Source organism: Macrobrachium nipponense, chromosome 17 (genome assembly GCF_015104395.2).
Source record: "Macrobrachium nipponense isolate FS-2020 chromosome 17, ASM1510439v2, whole genome shotgun sequence".
Taxonomy (NCBI): domain Eukaryota; kingdom Metazoa; phylum Arthropoda; class Malacostraca; order Decapoda; family Palaemonidae; genus Macrobrachium; species Macrobrachium nipponense.
This window is the reverse complement of record NC_087210.1, coordinates 52,590,411-52,614,300: the sequence shown is the minus strand read 5'-3', so window position 1 is coordinate 52,614,300 and position 23,890 is coordinate 52,590,411. Positions and strand designations below refer to the sequence as shown.

The 23,890-nt window shown below is 36.7% G+C and overlaps 2 protein-coding genes across 4 annotated transcripts in view; one reads left to right on the top strand and one right to left on the bottom strand.

The window, feature by feature from the left end:
- LOC135196223 (uncharacterized) overlaps window positions 1-17,026 on the top strand; it is an 89,875-nt gene extending 72,849 nt beyond the window's left edge. For both annotated transcript variants that reach the window (XM_064222869.1, XM_064222868.1), the window contains one exon: window positions 16,586-17,026. In XM_064222869.1, the coding sequence (XP_064078939.1) occupies window positions 16,586-16,730 (145 nt within the window). In that variant the 3' untranslated portion in view covers window positions 16,731-17,026. The remainder of the gene's footprint in view (window positions 1-16,585) is intronic.
- LOC135196222 (integrator complex subunit 5-like) overlaps window positions 16,870-23,890 on the bottom strand; it is a 63,774-nt gene continuing 56,753 nt past the window's right edge. For both annotated transcript variants that reach the window (XM_064222866.1, XM_064222867.1), the window contains exon 3: window positions 16,870-19,668. In XM_064222866.1, the coding sequence (XP_064078936.1) occupies window positions 17,071-19,668 (2,598 nt within the window). In that variant the 3' untranslated portion in view covers window positions 16,870-17,070. The remainder of the gene's footprint in view (window positions 19,669-23,890) is intronic.

The following is a 23,890-nucleotide window of genomic DNA, read 5'->3' as shown; positions in this document are numbered from 1 at the left end:
CTGTAAATTTGTGTTAGTGATTTCACTTTTGTTGTACTGTAAGTTACTTTATCGTGTTGTGTGTGAACTTAATTACTTATGTTATTAGCCATTGGTCCCAAGAATGTTGCTGAAGTTCATGGAAAGAAGAGGATGCTTTCTATGGAGAATGAAGATGGAGATAATCAAGTGTTAATGTTTTCTGCCATTTGTTAATGTATTTCGTAAAGTTTAGTGTTAATGTTTTCTGCCATTTTTTAATGTATTTCATAAAGTTAAGTGTTCATGTTTTCTGCCATTTGTCCTCCTCTGTCGCCACTTTCGGAGATTGTCTCACTCGAAAGGTAAGGTTAGGTTCCAGATTTTACTACATATGTACGTACATGTACGTAAAGTATTTCTTGTACCATGTACACTAATACACTTTATTTACAGGTACATACTACAATAAAGGTTATGTTAGGTACTGAGTGGTCCAAATTGTTGTATTTCATTGTTTATTGGTCAATTTAGCTTTATTATAAAATTTACTGGGTGTTTTTGTAGGGCTTGGAACGGATTAGGCAATTTACATGTAAAATGCGGTTCAAGATATGAAAAGCTCAGGTTACGAAGGCTGCCTCGGAAGGGATTAATTTCCTATCCTGAGGTACCACTGTATCTATATATATCTATATATCTACAGGTATTCTCATACTTACGATGGGGTTAGGTTCTGAAAAACCCATCGTAAGTTGAGAAAATCGTATCTCGAATATAGCCTAGCCTATACTAAGTTAACCCTTTAACGCCGATTGGACGTATTAAACGTCGATATAAATACTCGGGCGCGAAAGCGCGAATTTCTTTCTTCTCGCACTAAAAAGCATCAGCGACACATCTGAGCAATTATTTCGTCACTTTGAAATAATTTTTGCACCATTTTATATTAGCCGTTACATGGAGTATTATATATGAAAATGTGCGCAATTTCATGTAGAATACAATAAAAAAACAACTCATGGTTGTAGCTTTAATCAATTTTGAAATATTTTCATATAAATAATGATAAGTGCCAAAATTTCAACCTTTGGTCAACTTTGACTCTACCGAAATGGTCAAAAAACGCAATTGTAAGCTAAAACTCTTATATTCTAGTAATATTCAATCATTTACCTTCATTTTGCAACAAATTGGAAGAGTCTAGCACAATATTTGATTTATGGTGAATTTATGAAAATAACTTTTTCCTTACGTCCGCGAGGTAACTCTTCCGAAGAAAATCAGAAATTTTTTCGTCTGATTGTCGTAATATTTGCACCATTTTAAATTAGCCATTACATGAAGTTTTATATATGAAAATGTGCGCAATTTCATGTAGAATACAACTAAAAACAACCCATGGTTGTAGCTTTTATCAGTTTTGAAATATTTTCATATAAATAACGATGTGCCAAAATTTCAAACTTCGGTCAACTTTGACTCGACCGAAATGGTCGAAAAATGCAATTGCATGCTAAAACTATTACATTCTAGTAATATTCAATCATTTACCTTTATTTTGCAACAAATTCAAAGTCTCTAGCTCAATATTTTGATTTATGGTGAATTTATGAAATAAACTTTTTCCTTACGTCCATGCGGTAACTCTTCCGAAAAAATCATAAATTTTTTCGTCCGATTGTCGTAATGTTTGCACCATTTTAAATTAGCCGTTACATAAAGTTTTATATATGAAAATGTGTGCAATTTTATGTAGAATGCAACTAAAAACAACCTATGGTTGTAGCTTTAATCAGTTTTGAAATATTTTCATATAAACAATAAATAGAAAAAATTTGTCCTTCGGTCAACTTTAACTCGACCAGATCGAAAACTGCAATTGTAAGCTACAACACTTACAGTCTAGTAATATTCAATCAATTACCTTCATTTTGCAACAAACAGGAAGTGTCTAGCACAATATTTCCATTTATGGTGAATTTTTGAAAACAACTTTTTTTTTACGTCCGCGTGTTACGAATTTATGCATAATTTTGTGATAATATTTTCTCTGTGTGGCCTTGATCGTTTTACAATGTATTATATACCAAAATTATCGCAATTTAGTGTACAATACTAAAACAAAAAATTAACTCGTTAGCTTTAACCGTTTTGCTCACAGCGCGATTTTTATATAATTATATGAAAATTTTTTTTGCACTGTCATATATCCCAATATTTATATATGATAATATTTTTTTTCATTTCTGATGGTTGCATACTAAACTTTAGGCAATGACAAAAAAAAGGAGCCAAAAATTAACTCTTAATCTTAAAAATTAAGCGTGCTGTGATTTAAAAAAAAAAAAAAAAAAATTCCGCTTTGGTGCTCACTCGTGAACGTCGCCGGCATACTGGAGACGATTTTTAAAATACCGCTTCGGCGTTTAAGGGTTGAGTGATTTTGGGATTTTGGACACTTCAGATATCACTCTAACAGAAAATCCAAGTTGGATCTGTTCACCTTTTGGTATCCAAACCCTTAATTCTGGGTCTTGGCTCATGGACTAATTTGGATACTCACCTATTGTTAAAGTGGAAACCCACCTAGCCTCCCCACATCTTGGTGGGTGGTCAGGAAGAAATGACAACATAAACATTCCAGCACCGCACCATCAGGTGGGAAACAGGTGAATACAAAGACAGTCATAGCAAGTTAGCCAAGTGTATTTTGATATTTTTTCAAATACTGATCACACTAAATGGCGCAAAAATAAAGCTAACTTGAACAGTAGGGAAGTATTCAAGTAAATAATTTTACTATGGATGTGGTCATATTTTCACAATTACAGGCAGTCCCCGGTTATTGGCGGACTTGGTTAATGGCGGTTTTACGGTGCCATAATGGTCAGGTTTCAGTTATCGGTGCCATTAACCAAAACTCAGCACTATAACCTTCCAAGAAAAGAACCCCAGTTGATAATCAGGGACTTCCTGTATATGTTTATGACTTTTTGTTCAAGTGTTATTGACCAAGTGTGTATGTGCATAGGGTAGGCTTATGTAAATTACTAGGTTAGACTAACTTTTAGAGTAAACTAGTACATGTGGTGACTCCATCTGTCTGTCTAATTGACAGAATAGGAAGAGGTTACCTAAGTGTAAGAATGTTCTAAACTCATGAAGTTTTAAAAACAGCTAATGAAATGAATGACAGAATCTGTGTTCAGTCTTTTAAGAAGTTTTAAAATACTAACATTTTTATAAGCTGCAACGTTTTCCTCATTCTAGAGAAAATTCTTTAGGGTAGGCTTAAGAAGTTAAAAAATAATACCTAGGATTCTGGCTAAAATACAAGTAGTTATGAACAACTAGTTTGTAAGAAAAAAAGTTAGTAGTTCATATACAAAACAAACCTTTGGTCTTAACATTAGGATAAATAACTTAGTGCCAGCTGGAAACCGGTAAAGTAAAAAAAAAAAATTGTGAACACAAGGGACTATTGGCATCTGTGCTTGGTCACGAATCATGTGGAGCCACCCCCATACCCCTCTTTAACTCGAGACCCTGTTATTTATTTTTTAATCGCCTTTAAGAGAGGACGTGCTTTGCTTCCGTCCTTTTAGAGCCGGTTTAGTTTGTACCATTTGTTTTGAATCTGTTGTGTGTGGAATTTCCAGGCGATATTACAAACATGGAGCCTTCTCATGCTTTGAGAAGATTTCCTGGATATAACAGGAAGCAGATAAATGCCTGAATATCTTTGACTTTTTTAACGTCGGAGTATACAGAGCCGCATCCAACGTGTAGTAGGTCGTAGGTGCAGAAACTGTTCAGATCCAGCTAATTCGCCACCTCTACTATTGGATATTTCACATATACCATATGGCTCGCCTATGGATTCAAAGCTTGGATGTACGAGGAGGTGCTTTGGGAAGTAATTTTGACTAATTGTGCTCCTTTCCCAGTGGGGAGGGGTTGTGCATCGCCATCTTGTTTTCTTTCCAGATATGGAGGCAGAGTTGATGGGGGTGTGCGATCGGCGTTAAGCCTATCAGGAGTACAAACCCTAGAAAGGCAGATGTTTTCTATATGACATGGCGCTTCCCTTCAGGGTCCCTCGCTATAGATGTCCCTTCTACCCTGATCTGCACTGAATTGTGGTCGAATACTTCGACATCTGTAGAGAAGCAGATAGTACAACACCTCAGCCTTTTGAGTTAAGGTTGCTATGTCTACAGGAATAACAACAGCAGCCTTGTGCTTCCTGTTGAGTGCTGACGTCACATTCAGGATGCTCAGTGACATCATAAACGTGGCGCCTGCCATAATGTCACAGCTGCAGCCTGCACAGAGATGTGCTTCCTCCATTCCCACTTCTTCTATGTACAAGAGTACTATACAACTTCGCTTTCTAATTTGGTGACACGCCTGTTTTTGAGAGAAATTGCAAGCGTTAGGAAAAATAACAAACATACTCGTGGAAAAGACGCAAGTCTTTCCTCCGTCTCCTTCTACTTAGGCGATGTTGACGCCAGTGCATTCTCCAATCAGTCGTTGGAGAATAGGTACTTCGTGACTGATCCTCGTGCCAAGAGGAGGATAGTCTCTTCTCCATCTTCAAGCCAGGACTGTTACATCCCTATTATAGAAAAGTACAGGAAGTAGTTGTATATGTTGAACAAGTGATTGATGGAAGCTTGGTCTAGTGTGGCTGTGAAGAGTTGGAGAATGCTCTAATCAGGGACTTTGTGACTGATCCTCATGCCAAGAGGAGAAGAATAATTTCTTCTTCACTTTTGAGCCAGGACTGTCACATCCTTGTAAAAACAACAACCTCACGTTTTCCATCAAGGGTGATGACGTCATAGCTAAAACCGCTATCAAAATGGTGGCAGTCATGATGTCACGACAGCCTACTGCTGCCAGCCTCTTGTCTTCGGTGACAACAATATAATTATGCTTTCATTTCAGGAATGCAGTTATGGAGAAATTTGAAAGTTTTTGAAGAGAAATTGAAAAGACACGGGAGACATGAATTGTTGTTGTCGTCGTCGTGATCTTGATTTTTCTAATAGAATTATGGAGGAGTAATGATAGTATTTTATATTTGACAATGTCTCCAAAAGTTGTGTGTATGAGAGAGAGAGACCTTACCTTACCTTACAGACCTTACATCTTGTTCGGGTTGGCCCAGGTCCCTCAGTATGAGGCACCTCTAATGTCTATCAGAGAGTTGCTAGTACATCTTTCGGTATATTTTGCATCTTCCAATCTTGGATGGTCTGGGATGCAGTTTAGATATTTGTCGAGCTTATTCTTAAACACATCTACGCTCACTCCTGTTATATTCCTCAGATGAGCTGGTAACGCATTGAATAGACGCTGCATATCGATGCTGTGTGCATAGTGGATTAATGTCCTGTGTACTTTCCTTATTTTTCCTGGTATAGTTTTGGGCACTATTAATCTACCTCTGCTTGTTCTTTCTGATATTTTTAGCTCCATGATGTTTTCAGCTATTCCTTCTATCTGTTTCCATGCCTGAATTATCATGTAGCGTTCTCTTCTCCTTTCTAGACTCTATAATTTTAGGGATTGTAGTCTTTCCCAGTAGTCAAGGTCCTTAACTTCTATTCTAGCTGTAAAGGACCTTTGTACACTCTCTATTTGTGCAATATCCTTTTGATAGTGTGGGTACCATATCATATTGCAATATTCAAGTGGACTACGAACATATGTTTTATAAAGCATAATCGTTCAGCTTTTCTTGTTTTGAAGTGCCGTAACAACATTCCCATTTATGCTTTACATTTTGCCAATAGAATTGCTATTTGATCATTGCATAACATGTTCTTATTCATCATCACACCAAGGTCTTTAACTACTTCCTTATTTGTGATTGTCTCATTATTAGGTCCCCTATATGCATATAGCTTTCCTTCTCTGTCTCCATAGTTTATTGATTCAAATTTATCAGAGTTAAATACCATCCTATTTACCTCTGCCCAATCATATACTTTGTTAAAGTCTCTTTGTAGCGCGTTCCTATCTTCATCACAAGTAATTTCTCTACTTATTCTTGTGTCATCAGTGAAACTACTCACTACCGAGTCCTTAACATGACTGTCTATGTCTGCAATCATAATAAACAGTAATGCAGCTAACACCATACCTTGTGGCACACCGGAAATTACCTTAGCTTCATCCGATTTCTCATCGTTTGCAATAACTATCTGTTTTCTGTTGTGTAAAAATTCTTTTAACCATCTTCCTACTTTATCCACTATATTATGTTTTCTAATTTTCTTTGCTAATATATTATGGTCTACCTTGTCAAAAGCTTTTGCAAAGTCTAGATAAAAAACATGTTTCATTTCTGCTTTTCATATTTTTGTATATGTTTTCACGGTGGACAAACAGTTGGGTTTGTGTACTTTTTCCGGGTACGAAACCATGTTGTCCTATATTAAACAGATTATTTTTTATTAAATGTTTCATAATATTTTTCTTCATTACCTTTTCATACACTTTCATAATATTTGATGTTAGACTCACAGGCTTATAATTACTTGCCTCTAGTCTTGATCCACTTTTGAATGTAGGGGTAATATATGCTCATTTGTACTCATCATAAATCGTGCCTGTATCTACACTTTGTCTTAATAATATTGCAAGTGGCTTTGCGATAGAATGAACTACTTTCTTTAACAAAATAGCAGGAACTCCATCAGGCCCTGCTGCAGCTCCATTTTTAATTTCATTAATAGCCTGCACAATATCAGCTTCATTAATATCTATGTCAGCTAAATATTCACTATTTTCGTCCCTTACTTCTATATCATTATCTTTTGTAGGGTGAATTCTCTCTTATATCATTCTGCCAATATGTTGCAAATTTCCTTTTTTTTCATTCGTTAATCTCCCTTCACTTCTTAGAGGGCCTATTTCTATTCTTCTTTTATTCATCTTTTTCGCGTATGAGTATAATAGTTTGGGGGTTTTGCTTGATATTTATTAGGGTTTTTTCTTCCAAGTCCTGTTTTTCATTTTCTTTTGTTTGTATAATCTTTTGTTCTGTATTTTCTATCTTACTTTTTAGTTCTATAACTTTCCATGCATTTTTTTCTTTTGCAAGACCTTTTTTCCACTTTCTGATTTTCTGGAACAAGATCCTTCTGTCTCTTGGTATGCATGACTGATGTTTAGAGAGAAGAGAGAGAGAGAGAGAGAGAGGAGAGAAATTGGTGGAAGAATGAATGGGAGTGGTTAAATGGCGGTCGGAAGCATGTCTGTTGTGGTGCTCTGTAGTATGTCAGTGGAAGTCTGTTACGAGAGTCATAAGCAGTGAGGCGTCTGGTGAAGTCAGAGTGGGTTTTGGCAGCAGTTATCCTTTGGTGGTTAGTTGTTTTGGTGTTATTTGATAGATTTTGGGGTTGTGAAGTTGTTGTGCATGTGTCTGTCTGGTTGTGGTGAGGATGAAGAGGTTGGTGGTGCATTTTCGGTGTCTGTGAGTGGTGGTTGGGGCAGTGTTGGTTTTGGCGGGTTGTTGTGCTGGGGAAAGTCGTGTGGTTGTCATGTTCTTTCGGGCTGTTGGTGTTCGTCTGCAGTGATTTGTCGGGTTATTGAGTTGTTGTGGGGTTGTGGGTCTCAGGTGGTTGGTTTGTGTTTGGTTGTCGGCGGTGGTTGTGTGTCAGCTAGCCTATAGCCTATATCCAGCGGACAGCACAGCCTAGCCCTGAGTATTAGAAGCCAGAGGTGAGTACCTGTTTGTGTTTTTTTGTTCTGTATGTAGGTATGGGTCAATTGTCCTGCTGTATGTGGTAGTGTAAAGAGGAAAGTGTGATTGAGGGTGGGTTTGGTAGCCAGACAGATTAAGTTTATGTGGGGGAGATTTGCTGCTTGCTCTTAAGCTTGTGATCCCGCCACAGAATAAGCCGTACCAATGCCGGTGCATGCTCCAGTTGAATTTTGAAATAAAGGTATTCTAACAAATCCCCTTGCCAACTGGAGAAGAATTATTTCTTTGTCTTCGAGCTGGGGACTGTCACGTCCCTCCAAAGAAGCTCAAGCAGTAGTTATTAGCTCAGTCTACTCTAGACAGTTGACGTTTAGGTTGTCAATGGTCCAGTGATAGCCTAGGTTGTGAGAACCAGGATGGTTGTAAGAACTATGACAACCATGAGAACTATTAACTACTGTAAAAACTATGATGGCCATGAGAGCTATGATGGCCATGAGAACTATGAAGGCCATGAGAACTATAACTAACGTAAGAACTATGACAGCTGTGAGGAATATGACGGCCATAAGGACTATGACTGTCGTAGGAGGCGACTGCAAAAATGGCAACCGGCATAGAAAGCATTCGTAAGAACTATGGCGACTGGTTACCACGAGAACAAGACTGGTCGTAGTGTCTAGCCTATAGTTTTACGGCTCACACAATGCATGACGGCCGTAAGGCCCACACAATAGTTAATGAGGTGTACCACGTTCTCATTTACGTTTGAAGAGCAGTGAAGGTGCATCAGCCACATTCACCTGCTGTCTACTAACATTTATGCCCATCACAGCCAGTCTATAGATTCATCCAGTAATCACATAGTCTGCATTGCGGGAATTAATAGACTTTGGGTTGACCCAAAACTTCAAACCTTTACAGGTAAGAAGAATTACCTTTTTTTTTTTTTTTATTGTTTTTGCACAATCTGGTTGTTCCTATAAGAATATTGACCAAACACTTTTACTCTTAGACAAGTAGTTATAGTTAGTTGATGGGTTGGTTCCTTTGCAGTGAAGTAGTACTGAGGAACCATTCCTCTAAATGATAACTCACGAAACACATTTCAGTTTCTAATTTTTGTTGGTAGTAGAATTAGTTTCTATAGGTATCCCATAAACTAAGATTCTGACTTACTCATTGAGTGAGGTACTGGAGTATAGACCATGGAGAAAACTTCAAGTCTAAAGAAGGTGGAACTTCTTTCTTTCACCATTTTAGGTAGCCAAGCCTAAGTAGTGCACTCGTAACCTAGGATTCTATAGCCCAGCTAATTGAGTCATACCTTTGAGCCTAACAAGTTGTTAAATCGGTAGCCTACCCCAACTAGTCCGAATCTGCTACTACTATCTTAGTTTAATCTGAGTGGTAGTTCTTAGCTTAGCCTAGCAGTTTAATCTGAGTGGTACTTCTTAGCTTAGCAAATGGTTGAGGGCTTAGCTTTCAAACCTGCAATTACTATCTTAGCTTAGTCTGAGTGGTATAGTTCTTAGTTAGCCAGCCTAACTCCTGGGTTAAGTAGTTCTGACATGCATGTATCAACTTATCCTAACAATGGGTTGAAGACTTAGCAAGGCCTTACTACTTGAACTTGCCTTTACTACCTTAGCTTGGTCTGATTAGTAAAGTTCTTAGCATAGCTGAGCATAGACTAGTACCTAGGCTACCCATTAGGAACAACACTTTTACCACCTTAGCCTAGCTTTAGTCCGAACTTTCTTGGACCACTTTACCCTAAACTAAGTGGTTGAGTTTTTAGAATCGGGTAGTCTATCCTAGCCTAGACTAATTAGTGCAATTCTACCATTATCAACTTAGCCTAGCCTGGGTGTTGGAGAAATTAGCCTATTCTGTGGTGGAAAAATTAGCCTAGCTAAGTGGTGGAAGAATTAGCGTAGCCTAACGTGGCCAAGCCAGTTTGAACCTGGTCCTGCCAAATTAAACTAAGTTATCCAGCTCGAAATTGACCATACATACTTATTCTAGTGTAAGTGGTTGGTTGCTAGACTAACCTAGCACTTTCGAACAGGTCTCTTCCATCCTGACCCAGTTTTAGGTATTGAAGATGTGAAGTCCTGAACCTAGCCTAGTGGGTTTGAGCTTCAGTTTACAGAAGCAGGTCATTAAACTTCATGAGTTCTGGAAAAGGAAGGTTGGGAATTTTCCATTCTTCAAGACTTTGAGATTGGGTAAGTTAGGTTGGGTACAATTCTGAGCTATGTTGCTTAAGAATAGCACCATGGTGGTTTCTGGCAGCATAGTGTTTCTCTTTTGGAAGGTAACATATTGAACATATGTTGGTACATTGTAATAGATCACTGCATAGGATGTTTCGCGGTGGGAAAGTTAACATTCCTTTTGGCAGAGCGAGTTGAATATATTATCATCCGTATACTTGAAGACCTACATAAGACCTGTCTGCTACAAGGTTCTTGCTCATTAGCAGGCCGAGGATTCCATTCGGGATACTGGGAACAACCTGGAGATTACGCAGTCCCTCCGTATACCTGTTCCATCATATCCTGAACAGAGGAATGGGTTCCAATATTTGAGGAGGACCCAAGATGAGTGACTGTTAACCCTTAAACGCCGAACCGGTATTTCCAAAAGTGTCTCCCGTATGCCAAGCGTCATTCGGGAGTGAGCGCCGAAGCGGAAAAAAAGTTTTTTCCAAAAAATCACAGCATGGTTCGTTTTCAAGATTAAGAGTTCATTTTTGGCTCCTTTTTTTTCATTGCCTGAAGTTTAGTATGCAACCATCAGAAATGAAAAAAAAAAATCATTATCATATATAAATATTGGAATATATGACAGCGCAAAAAAAAAATTTCATATGATGATATACAATTCGCGCTGTGAGCAAAACAGTTAAAGCTAATGAGTTATTTTTGTTTTCGTTGTACTGTACACTAAATTGCGATGATTTTGGTATACTATAACAAATTGTAAAACAATCAAAGAGACAAAGAGAAAATATTATCTCAATTTGATGCATGAATTCGTAACGTGTGGACGTAAAAAGTTGTACAGCCGGTCCCCGGGTTACGACGGCTCCGGCTTACGACGTTCCAAGGTTACGATGCTGACGCTTCCGACGCTCCGAGTTAACGACGCTTTTAAAAAACGCATACTATGATAATCCTTTATAGTTTAGCACAGTATATTAATAAAAATAAGTTTTTGGTTAGATTACAACAAAAATTTTGAGGTTGATGATGATTTTCGACACTTTTTTTATGTCGTATCTTTTAAATTTTTTTAGTGACGCCTCATATGCGAGTCTAGTTTCCGAGCGAATGAATACACTAGCTTGGGATGCGCAGTTTATAACAGTCCAAAAGCGCAAATAATGAAAAAATCATTGCTTGTTTCCAGTATACATAATCAACAAAACTAAGTTTCTGGTTAGATTACAATGCAAATTCCAAGGTTACGACGGTTTTTTATGCTCTTTAACGATACCTCATACGCAGAACTAGTTTCTGAGCGGAGGGCGCATAAATTAATTTACGCTATTAAACTGTATGGTAACCATAGTCGAGGATAAGGAACGCATTCTCAAACAGTATACATATCCTTTAATACAAAACAGCAAAATATCATTGAAACATTATTTCACTTAAAGAATCCATTTATACTCTACTTAGACTTGGATATAAAATCCATAGTTTCTCTCTCTCTCTCTCTCTTTATTTTCCGACGAAAATAATCACTAATTAGTGTATTTTGATGTTTATTTTCATGACTAAATACATTTTTATAATACAAAAATTATTTACTAATTTTCAAATATTAATTTTGATTAATACTGTATTAGTAAGTTTAATAAGTTGAAATGATATCACATAATAAAAATAATAATTCTCTCTCTCTCTCTACTACAAAGATGTATGTTTTTTTTTTTTGTATGATAAATAAATGATTTACTATTTTCAAATAATATTAATTTATACAGCAATAATATCAATTCATTAAAGAAAATACCATAGTGAATTAGTAAGATTTTAGCTTATATATTTAAAAAACTATGGAAGAATGAATGAAATCCCAGTCTTCTTTCAGTAACCTTTTCTCGAACTCCAGGTACTAAAACTGTCAGATATATCAAGTTCTGTGACAGCCAGGAGGGGGAAGAGCTGCTGTGTTGCAATCAAGTGCTCATGAAATTCCCCTCCTCCTGATCTCTCTCTCTCTCTCTCTCTCTCTCTCTCTCTCTCTCTCTCTCTCTCTCTCTCTCTCTCTCTCATTTACTGAGACTCGAGATTTTTTATGTACTTGTACTATTTGTTTTTAATACTTTCAAATACTCAATAATAATAATAATAATAACTGTAATTACAAAATTCATATGTGATAGTATTTTAAAGAAATACAATACGTACTAATCTATCCATGTCACTTTTAATTAAGGTTAACTCTCTCTCTCTCTCTTTTTTGCCATACAAGATAATAATGTGTCATAGTGGTAACTCCCTCCCTCTCTTTCGCTGGAAGCGTTATAAGTATTTTTTGAGAGAACAGAGAGAGATAAACACTCTCTCTCTCTCTTTTACCGAGATGAAAGAATTTTTATGGTACTAGTATGTAAAATGTTTATTGATAATTTCAGTTATTTAATAATAATAATAATAAAACTTTAATTACAAAATTCATAATGGTTGTATTTTAAAGAGATGAAAATGACCTTTCCATTTCACTTGTAAGGATAATTCCTCTTTCTTACCGAGATGAGAGAATTTTTATGATAGATGCATGTGTTTATTATATTTTCAAATAATGATAATAATAATAATAGTAGTAGTAGTAATAATACGATAACTAATTTCAAAAGAAAATTCTTCCCTTCGTCTTTTTCTGTATCAATTTCCCTACCTCATAACTCCAGTGACACTCGGAGCTGGGACAGTAACAATGCCGTACAATGGTCAACGAATTTAATGGTTTTATGTACTCTCTCTCTCTCTCTCTTGTATTTTAATGAAAATATACAGTAATTTGTGAATACAGTGTTGCACATGAAAAAAGTAAATTAGTGATAATTTTAGAGATACGGCCCTAAGAAAAACTGCAAATTAGTGAAATTTTCCCTGTGGACATGTTTTCAACAACGTCGTTCCAGCTTACGACGATTTTCGGGTTACGACGCGTCATAAGAACGGAACCCCCGTCGTAACCCGGGGACTGCCTATATTAAAAAAATTCACCATAAATCAAAATATTTTACTAGACACTTCCCGTTTGTTGCAAAATGAAGGTAATTGATTGAATATTACTAGACTGTAAGTGTTGTAGCTTACAATTGCAGTTTTTTACCATTTCGGTCGAGTTAAAGTTGACCAAAGGTCGAATTTTTTCTATTTATCATTTATATGAAAATATTTCAAAACTGATAAAAGCTACAACCATGAGTTATTTTTTGTTGTATTCTACATGAAATTGTGCACATTTTCATATATAAAACTTATATAATGGCTAATATAAAACGTGCAAACATTACGACAATCTGACGAAAGAATTTCTGATTTTTTCGGCAGTGTTACTACGCAGACGTAAGGATTGAATATTACTAGAATGTAAGAGTTTTAGCTTACAATTGAGTTTTTTGACCATTTTGGTCAAGTTAAAGTTGATCAAAGGTTGAAATTTTGCACTTATCGTTTTTTATAAGAAAATATTTCAAAACTGCTAAAAGCTACAACCATGGGCTGTTTTTTGTTGTATTCTACATGAAATTGCACACATTTTCATATATAAAACTTTATTTAATGGCTATTAGAAAACAGTGCAAACATTACGACAATCCAACGAAAGAATTTCTGATTTTTTCGGTAGAGTGCTTACTATTGCGTTTTTTTACCATTTCGGTTGAGTCAAAGTTGACCAAAGGTTGAAATTTTGGCACTTATCATTATTTATATGAAAATATTTCAAAACTGATAAAAGCTGCAACCATGGGTTGTTTTTTTTTTTTGTATTCTACATGAAATTGCACACATTTTCATACATAAAACTTTATGTAACGGCTAATATAAAATGGTGCAAACATTATGACAATCTGACGAAAGAATTTCTTATTTTTTCGGTAGTTACTGCGCGGATGTAAGGAAAAAGTTTTTTTTTTTAAATTCACCATAAATCGAAATATTGTGCTAGAGACTTCCAATTTGTTGCAAAATGAAGGTAAATGATTGAATATTACTAGAATGTAAGAGTTTTAGCTTACAATTGCGTTTTTTGACCATTTCGGTCGAGTCAAATTTGACCGAAGGTTGATATTTTGGCACTTATCGTTATTTATATGAAAATATTTCAAAACTGATAAAAGTTACAACCATGGGTTGTATTTTCTTGTATTCTACATGAAATTGCACAAATTTTCATATATAAAACTCTGTAACGGCTAATAAAAACGGTGTAAAAATTACGACAAAATGACGAAATAAGTTTTGAGATGTGTCGCTGATGATTTTTAGTGCGAGAAGAAAGAAATTCATGCATGCGCGCCCGGGTAACATTTGATCTGTGAACTCCCAACATCCCTCAAGGCGCGTGATTCAAATTTTTTGCCAAGTAGGCCTATAACTATTTTTCCGCAAATATTTAAAAAAAAAAACTTTTTAGCGTTGACGTATTTTACGTCAATTAAGCACCCGACAGACAATTTTCGTCGACGTAAAATACATCCAATAGGTGTTTTAAGGGTTAAGGTTCATTTTAGCACAACCTCCTGTAACAAGTTCGTGTGGGGAAGAGGTACCACCAATAGGTAGAATTGATATCTAAGGTCTGGATTTTGTCCAGTATCTTTTTTTAAAACTAACAGCTCTAAGATTTTGTTGGCAGAGCATCAGCTCAGTGTAAGACGACTTCCGAGTTCTTCGTCTCGCCCAACAAAATTAACCTTCTGCCATGACTGCTTTTATAAAGGAGGTTTCTGTCCATTCAAGGCATTCTGTCAGTAGACAAAGATCTTGTGGATCTGTTGTCAGAACAGAGGAGAGTCTCTTTAGTTACGTCAGAACAGAGGAGAGTCTCTTTAGTTACCTGAATGTGAATACATACTCTGTATCGGAATAGATTCACCAGGGTACTACTGAGCCCATACATCAGTCATGTTACAGGAAACTGACCTAGGAAACTGTTTTCCCTCTGACCTTGGTAGAGTGGGAGTACTCAGTGACCAGTTAGTGACCTTCAGAAGTGCCGGATTTGACTCGCCAAAGTACTCCGTGGTATCTAAAAGACTCCGTCTCCTAGAACGTAGATGTGGTAGACATTAGGTGAATACAAGGTAAACGAAGGAAGAATGGTAAGAAATTTCCATGTATTTATTTGAGGTGATTACACAAGCCTACTCCTTGTCAAGTCTGTACCAATTTGGGTCATACAGAACAGAATGTCATTAGAGGAATATGTTCCTCTCTCACAATTAAGAACATATCTGTTAAAATGATCGCGAATGTGTGTTTGTGACTGTATCATACCATTTTCACGTTCTACATGAAGAATTTTACCCACAGTTCCTTAACGCTTGATGGGAAGGTTCTGTCAGAACCTTTTAACTCACATCAAGCAATTGAAGAAGGCATCTGTTCATTGAATTCTGAGAGTTGGTTCATTGTTACGACAAATTTCAATTCCCTGTACATAAAGGATGTTGCCCAGAGGTCCTTAAGACACATTTTCCTTGGGCCCTTTGGTGGCTGCTCAACAAATTGTTGAACTCATCCAGCACCCCTGGCGGGTCAGTTAGTATCTTGTCAAAGATGATGGTATGAATATGAAATGGATGAGATAACTTTGTCGCTTTACTTTTCAAATTTCTCTCCTTCTTTACTTCGGGCAGTAAGAAGAGAGTACTGTTATAAGCTGGAACGGACAAGATACAGGTGAGTGAAGTAGCCATACTGTTAGTTATCATCAGTGTAAGATACCTATCAGTAGCAAGACATTCCTTTCTTTAGCAAGGGGGAGAGGAATAACAACAAACGTACATAAGTGGATACATTGGTTTGTTGGTAGAACAGATATTCATATCTTCCTCAGAGGCAGTGAACTATGACATAGTATGGAAACCCAGAAGTCTGACTCTGTGATGAATATCTTAGATTCTGAAATACTGGTCAGTTGTTTCGTAGAACATGTTATTCAGAAAACTGATCAAAAGTGGCAAACTCCCAGTCGGTTAGTATTACTTACCTCCCACCAAAAGTAAGTCTATCCTAATGTTAAGACCAAAGGTTTGTTTTGTATATGAAATGACAAATTTGTAATCAATTTGTGTTTTCCATAACAAACAAAGGCCCACCTCTAACCACCACTCTAACAATTAACCTGGTTTGGAAGAATAACTAACAGGATCATGAGTTACAGAGGACTATGTGGGTGGCCCCACATGACTTGTGACAAACCACAGAAGCGAATAGTCCCTTGCGCTACATTATTTATCCCAATGTTAAAAGACCTCAGATTTGTTACTTATGAAAAATACAAATTGATTAAAAATTTGTCATGTTTTTCTCTGACCTGTAAAAATATGTAATTTTATAAGATTAATATATTTAAATCAGTTTAGGGGATATAATATCCTCCCTTTGCCTTTATAAATTTTTTTTTTTTTTAATACAAGAAAATAAGGTGAAATCATATTCACATGAATATTTAGGTAACTTATAGAGAAGCAGAGCTGTGTAGATGTTTTGGTAGATGGCTTATAATATGGTATCAAGAATTTTTTGTTTAATATTTTTTTATATAATAAGGTATCAAGAATTTTAATATTTTTTATTCGTGTTTTATAAAATTAACAATTACGTATATAATCTTTTATTCATGTTTTATTAAAAAAAAAAATTCTTTCAGGTTACCCGATTCTGGAAACGACCTCGTTATTATCCAGATGACCCATACCGGCCTTTCATGCAAAGGGAGAGTTTTCCTCATACAAGTCCATATCCAAGAGAGTACTTCTGAAAATGTGAGACTAGAAAAATGTCACTCCTATTAATTATAGTTTTATGAGCTCAATGAAGCTTTATTGAACAAAAATGTTCAGTTGTACTGTATTTCCTTTTGTTAACATAAAGAAACATTTTATGGGATAAATACCTCATTATTGGTTACAACATCCAAAAAACAACAATCAGTAGGCTTTACTTTTGTTTTTATTTACCACGGAGTTCTCAGTATGTTCTTTTATACCGAGTACTGTTGTACATACATATATAAAATATAAACATTTCCTGTCATTTTCATTAGCTGTTTTCTGTGTATGGTTAAATAAAATAAAGAACAGGGAAGTTATTGATATTTCTGTTACTACACTTTCATAAGTTTATGAGTACATATTAATCTTGTTCAGCACTTATCATAGCAGACATTAGGTAACCTAGTGTTGACACATTTGACTGAATGATTCTCTTTATCCTCTCTGTATAACAGGGAGCCAGACGTGGTTCTGGTGCACGTTGATGAAAGCCTGATGGAAGCTCTAACCAGCGATCTGGTGAAGGTGTATGATCTCGCATATATACCCACACATCTTGGAGAATGCACACAATTTCAAATGGTGCTAAAGCATCTACCATCTGTGGTAAAACTCTAAATGGTCCTGGAAGGAACTGAGCTGTGACCATGACTTCCAATAAATACTGGGTGGCCTCCAGAGCCTCTGGAGCTTGCTGTGCAACTGATAATGGAGAAGTGTTCCAATATGCAATCAAAGCAGCAGTAAGCGCTCGAACCAACACTGAGCAATAACTGAGAGCTGCTCGTCGAGCAGCTACTAACTCCAGCAGAGCCCATGCAATGGGATATTCATCAAAAGCCTTTTTTATAGCTAAATCCCTTTCAAATGTAAATTTAATATACTCCTCAGGCCAAGGAAAACCATTAAACATGATGTCAGGAGACAGAAGTTCAACTAATAGTAGTGCTATAGTAGAAGCTCCTTCACCATTGGCTTGAGCAGCACAACAAATACTTAATGTATTGAGAATCAACTGTATATGAAGCTTGACCACATCCTTTGCAAGAGGTTTAGTAGGTCTTGGTGGAACATATCTACCATTGCCAATGATGCCCATGTGGAAAATACTTGTGTGTGACAAGGGAACCTTAACCCATGAGTCAAACTGTCTATTAGCTTTGATTAGTTTCTCACTTGTTACTTCTTTCATTTCTAAGGTTGCCTGCTTTTGAGCCCCAAACAAGTAGGAATACTCTGGTCTGAAGACACCTTCAACAAGAAGCCGAATAATTAAGTTAAGAGCAAGTGATGATCTTGAAAGCTGAGCCAGTATTCTCTGGCAACGCCCAATGGAAGATATTTTTTTACTTAAGCTTACTTCATGAAGACTGCTGAAAAAATAGAAAACTATAGCATGGCTTAAATGTAAGACATGACTGACAGATATTGGCTTCTCAATTGGTAGCTGACACAAAACTCTAACTGCAGCTGTACCTATAATTGGATTATTTATTAACTCTGATAACTGAGATATGTTTATCAAGAGTGCCTCTGTAAGTGCTGGGTATATATGTGATCTTTCTTTATGTCCTTGACATAACAAATTTTCCAAGTTGTTAAGAGCAAGCAGTAGAGTAGGTCCTCCCGTATTTGGCTGAAATGCTCCAGAAAGAGCCACTGACAGGGGAGGTACCTGTGTACTCTGTGTTATTTGATGTACCATAATTGCTGTAATCACTGCTGACAAAATTTGCTGGTGTCCACTTATTTTTTCTTTTGCTGGACACTGCAGTAAGTGGCCAAGAGTAGTTGTGGCAGTGGCAGGCCCTTGTTGGACTACCACAAGAGTAATCAACTGTTTTAACTGAGCCATTGCTGTATGGTTACCTGGGATGGAAAGCATTTCCTCCACAAGACTTGCAACAGGGGAGACAGCTCTTCCACCAACTGCTATACCTACATCACTGCCATCAAGGCCACCACCTCGAAGACCAACTAAAAATGGAATGTGTATCCGATTTGCTCCGGACGCTCTTCTCATGTATGTAACTATACATATCTCTCCCACTACACCTTTCAAAATTCTTTTTACAGCTGCTGTCACTGACCCCGGTAATTTTGGTGTTGGAGATGCACCCTGCAGCAAAAGGTGCAAAATTGATGGGGCTGCTGATCCTCCAGTATCCAACACTAAATGAACTACCATCTCCAATAACTGTCCGTGTGAATTAAAATACCGTGGAACCCACCAGCTAACTTGATTAGCTAATGCAGCTAGACGGTCACTAGGCATGAGCAATGTATCTAAACCAGAAGTAACGGCAGCGAGTACAGCACGCGAGCTGCTCGAAACCGCTAGACATAGTAAAAATGGTACAGCAGCACGTGCCTCCGAATCCGATGTACCCGCAAATGTTAGAGTAAGGATACCATGTAGACCTCTTCTTATATCAGTTAAATGCCTGTCTGCTAAGTGACTCAATATCTTATTGACACTTGCTAACTGATGTTCTGGAGGTCGACCATGAGAAGAGGCAAAACTTCTGAGTCCTAGGGATAAGACTCTACTTATAACAGTTGCAGGAAATGAACAACCTACGTGTGCTACTAACCAGTCCAAAGCTGGCCCACTTGCTGCACTAGCATCTAATAATGCTGCTACAGCTGTGTCTGGGTCATGGGCAACACAAGCAACAGTCAAAGCAGCTAAAGTACGAGCAGGTCCACAAGATAACCATCCAGCTACAACTTCCTCAAGTGTAGCATCTCCTCTGCCTACCACAGTATTTGCCCACTCCACAGACCAGCGTCCTAACTGCTCTACAGCCCATTGGCTTACTAGTGGTCCCCATACAGCAGGTGTTGCTTCCACTAAATCACTCAAGAGGCTCTCCAGTTGAGTAGACAGCCCTTCCTCTTGTGTATCTTGTTTACGAGATCCTTCACCTCCACTGAAGCCACGCATGTGCGATGACACCTATATAAAATACAAAATATAATTAAACTTATATAACTGGATAATTCAATACTAACAGCAAGAGATTTGAAATTAATACAGGTAAAAATTATACTATACTATATGTACAGAAGACAAGTTACTTGATAAGCAAAAATTTACAGTGAAAGAGAGAATTATATGACTAACCCAAACCTAAAGGATTGGGTCATGGATATAATTATCTCTATAATATTGTCTTACATTAAGTCAAAATGGGGTTGAACATGATCAGTTCTACCTAACCCTAATATGGTCTAGACTCTGGGCTCCATTAGTCAATTTCTTCATGGTTTTCTGGCCCTTACTATTGGTCTTTGCCCTGCCACTGCCATATCTGTCCAAACACTTCAATCTTTGGTAATTCAGTCTATTTTCCACCTATTGGACACCATAACTATCGGCTACTGTATTATCTGTGTTTGTCAATGCTCATGTCTCTGCTCATCAAGTAGCAAAGGCCTTGTACACATATTGCAAAATTTGCCGAGTTTCCATTTAATCCTGTTTGCTGTTTTTTTCCTTACTACCCTCTCAATACCAGCTTCAATCTAGTGTGCATGCAAAGTAATACATATGTTCTATCTATTCTAAGAATTGCTCTTCCATAACAACATGCTACTCTTCCTGATTTAAGCTATGAGCTCTCCTTATACTTTTCATCATCATCAGCATCTCCTCCAGCAGTCTCTAGCAAATGCCTACTGAAATTCTGCCACTCATCACCAGCCTCCCACCTCACAGTTCTCAATATAGTATGTATGGGTCTTAAAACTCTCTGATGCCCTGATGACACTATCCCATACTATTCTACAGAAGGTTGTAAGTCATGTACAAGCCATATCCATCACCCCTACATCATTATCCCATCTACATGCAGAACTTCCATAACTTCCCTTATGAAATTCTCACTATCCTGCCATCTGACTCCTAAAAGTCAAGAAAAGTATACAGTGGTACCTCGAGATACGAAATTAATCCGTTCCGAGACGGCCTTCATATCAAGAGTTTTTCGTATCTTGGAACACATTTTACATGTAAAATGGCTAATCCGTTCCAAGCCCTCCAAAAACACCCCAGTAAATTATATTTCCAGGCCTAAAACACATGTTCTAGGGTTACGACGGAAGAAATATGACTCCAAAAAGGCAAAATACTGTACATACTTGAGTAATATTCAACTGCATATAATGTTCAACCCCATTTTTACTGCATAAATTAGGACTTTAGCATATGTCCCTTAGCAATAAGCCTAGCCTATGATAGCGGTTGCTACTGTAGCCTAGTCTATGATTCTGACATCTAAACCTAAGAGCTAAAAATAAAATGTATAAATAATCAGTATGTACTCATTTCAAATAATTATTAATTAATCATTAACTATAATACACAAACAAACAAAAAACAAACCTTCCAATCGATTGTTTACATTCTCAGCTCTTACCCGTCTTACGAGTATGGAACGAGCGCCAAGCAATCATTTTTCCTAGCACACAGTAAGCCATAAATTGTCATTAGTATCTCTCTTCAACTAATGAAACCACCAAACAGTATAATAACCATTCATTTCTATTCTTTATTCTATCTTTACCTAATGGAAATACCGAGTTACTGACAGCTATAATGAAACATACGTAATACGTATACGTAACGTAATAATAAAACAAGAAGAATTCTAAAAAATGCGTATTTGTTGGCAGTCTGATTTATTTTATATTTTATGATATCTAATTCACATTTTTTTTATTAAATGTATTGCATGTACTCATTTCAAATAATTATTAAGTAAACATTAACTATAATAAACAAACAAAAAAAAAGCTTCCAAACGTCTATTTACATCCAGCACTTACGAGTATCAAACGATCGCCAAGCAATCACTTTTACACAGTAAGCCATAAATTTTCATTATCTCTCTTCAACTACTGAAACTACCAAACAGTATAATAACCATTCATTTCTATTCTGTATTCTATCTTTTCTAATGTTCTTTTTTTTTATTAAATGTATTGCATGAATACTAAGTTTTTCAATTTACAGCAACCTTTTACCAATAGAATACTTAAAGCACAAGGGGTAGATGCTGACCAATAGGAGAGCAGGACCTTATGGGGTGACTAGCATCAGGAACCAATGGGAGAGCGGGAGGATGGTGGCGAGTTTACTCAGTTGGCGGCGCGGGAGTTTTAAAATTGTTCTCGTTGGTCCGGGCGAATCTCGGGACTTTATAGCAACAACCTTTCGTATCTTGAAAACTTTAAGTATGTAGAGCAGTAACATTTTTCGTATTGGCTTTCGTAACTTGGATTTTTCGTAAGTTGAGCCTTTCGTATCTCGAGGTACTACTGTATTTAACAACAAAATATTTTAGAGACATAGTAATTCCAAAGTAATAACATGAATCATGTCCACAAAGAAATAGAGATTTTACTACACTACTGTATTACACTCATACCTCGATATTTGTATGCCTCTTTTTTTATGTTTCAGTTTTCGTAGACTTTTTTTCTATGAAATTTTGTCTTGATTTTCATACGCTCGGAAATGCTCCATCCAGGGCCCAGCATATGACTGTGGCCCGTATCAAGCACCGAAACAAAGCATCCCTTCTTTCGTGCCCCATTCTGCTTATGTTGTAATTGTTTTTGTACTTTTTGTGCTTTTTTATTCTAGTGCAACTGCTAAATAAGCCATCACTGGGCCAAAGAAAGTTCCAAGTGCTAGGCCTTGTGTAAAAAAGGCAAGAAACTCAATAGAATTTAAGAAAGAACTCGTACCAAAGTGTTGGAGGAAGCTGCATGCTGATTTCAGTGAGAAAATGTCTACAACAAGAGCTGCTGTTAGTGAATTTAAGGCCAGCAGAGGCTGGTTTGAAAAATGCAGAAAACGAATGGGCATACATAATGTGCCTACTTCAGGGATTAAAGACATAATTGCAAATTGGAATGATGTAAAAAAAATTTTGTGGAGAATTATCATCCCAACAAAGTTGTAATCCATGTCTCCAACATGTTTAATGATAATGTAATGTTTAACTTTAGGCAAATTTTAAAGAAATGCTAGAAAAAAAATATCTCTGAACAGTTTTGTTGTGCGACAAGGGTGCAGTAACTCTCAAGCTGGTCCTAGTGCAGGTAAAAAACAAAGTAGGGAAGTAACCTCAGATTGTGCCAGTAAAAAACAAAGAGAAGTAAGCCCAGATAGGTCCTTGATGCCTCAAGCCCTTCTGGAGGGAGATTCCCCTTCCAAACAATAACCTCTCCTCCTCCTCCCTCTCCCCTCCTCTCCGTCTTCCATACGCTAACAAGTGTTTTCCATAAAGGTAAGAGTGATGTTAAATGTTTATTTATACATTTCATTAGTCATTTATATTTATTTCTCATTGTTTTCTGTATTTAAAACTGTTTATTCCCTATAAAATGTATTTTTTTAAATATTTTTTATGGGGCCTGGAATGCATTAATTGTGTTAACATTATTCCATATGGGAATTATCGTCTTGGTTTTCATACATTTCGGTTTTCGTGGGAGGTTCTGGAACAGATTATGTATCTTACTTTTGTATACAATTTCATTCTCTTTGATTTAATATTATTTGCCCTGCCCAATGACTTGCCTTATTAGTCTTTCATCAAATTTCCATTCAAGAGAATTTGTATTGGATATTACTGTTCCTAAAAAATTGAAAGATTCAACCTCTACCATTTTTATTTCCAAGGTTATCACATGTTTGTGCATACTGCTCTCATTACGTGCTTACATTTTTCTTAGATTTATTTTGGGCGCTCTTGATATATGATGTATTATACTAAATTAAACATTGTGGGATAAAAAAAAAAAAAAAAAAAAACAATCTGCATATTCTTAATTTGCCCATAAGAAATGCAAAATGTTATTGTTATAATACAATTAAGTTTGTTCATACTTACCTGGCAGATATATATATAGCTGTATTTTCTGAAGTCCGACAGAATTTAAAAATTCGCGGCACACGCAGTGGGCGGCCAGGTGGTAGTACCCATTCCCGCCGTGGGAGGCGGATATCAGGAACTATTCCCATTTTCTATTCATATTTTATCAGTGCCACTGTCTCCTGAGGGGAGGTGGGTGGGCACTTTAATTATATATATCTGCCAGGTAAGTATGAACAAACTTAATTGTATTATAACAATAACATTTTGTTCATGAAACTTACCTGACAGATA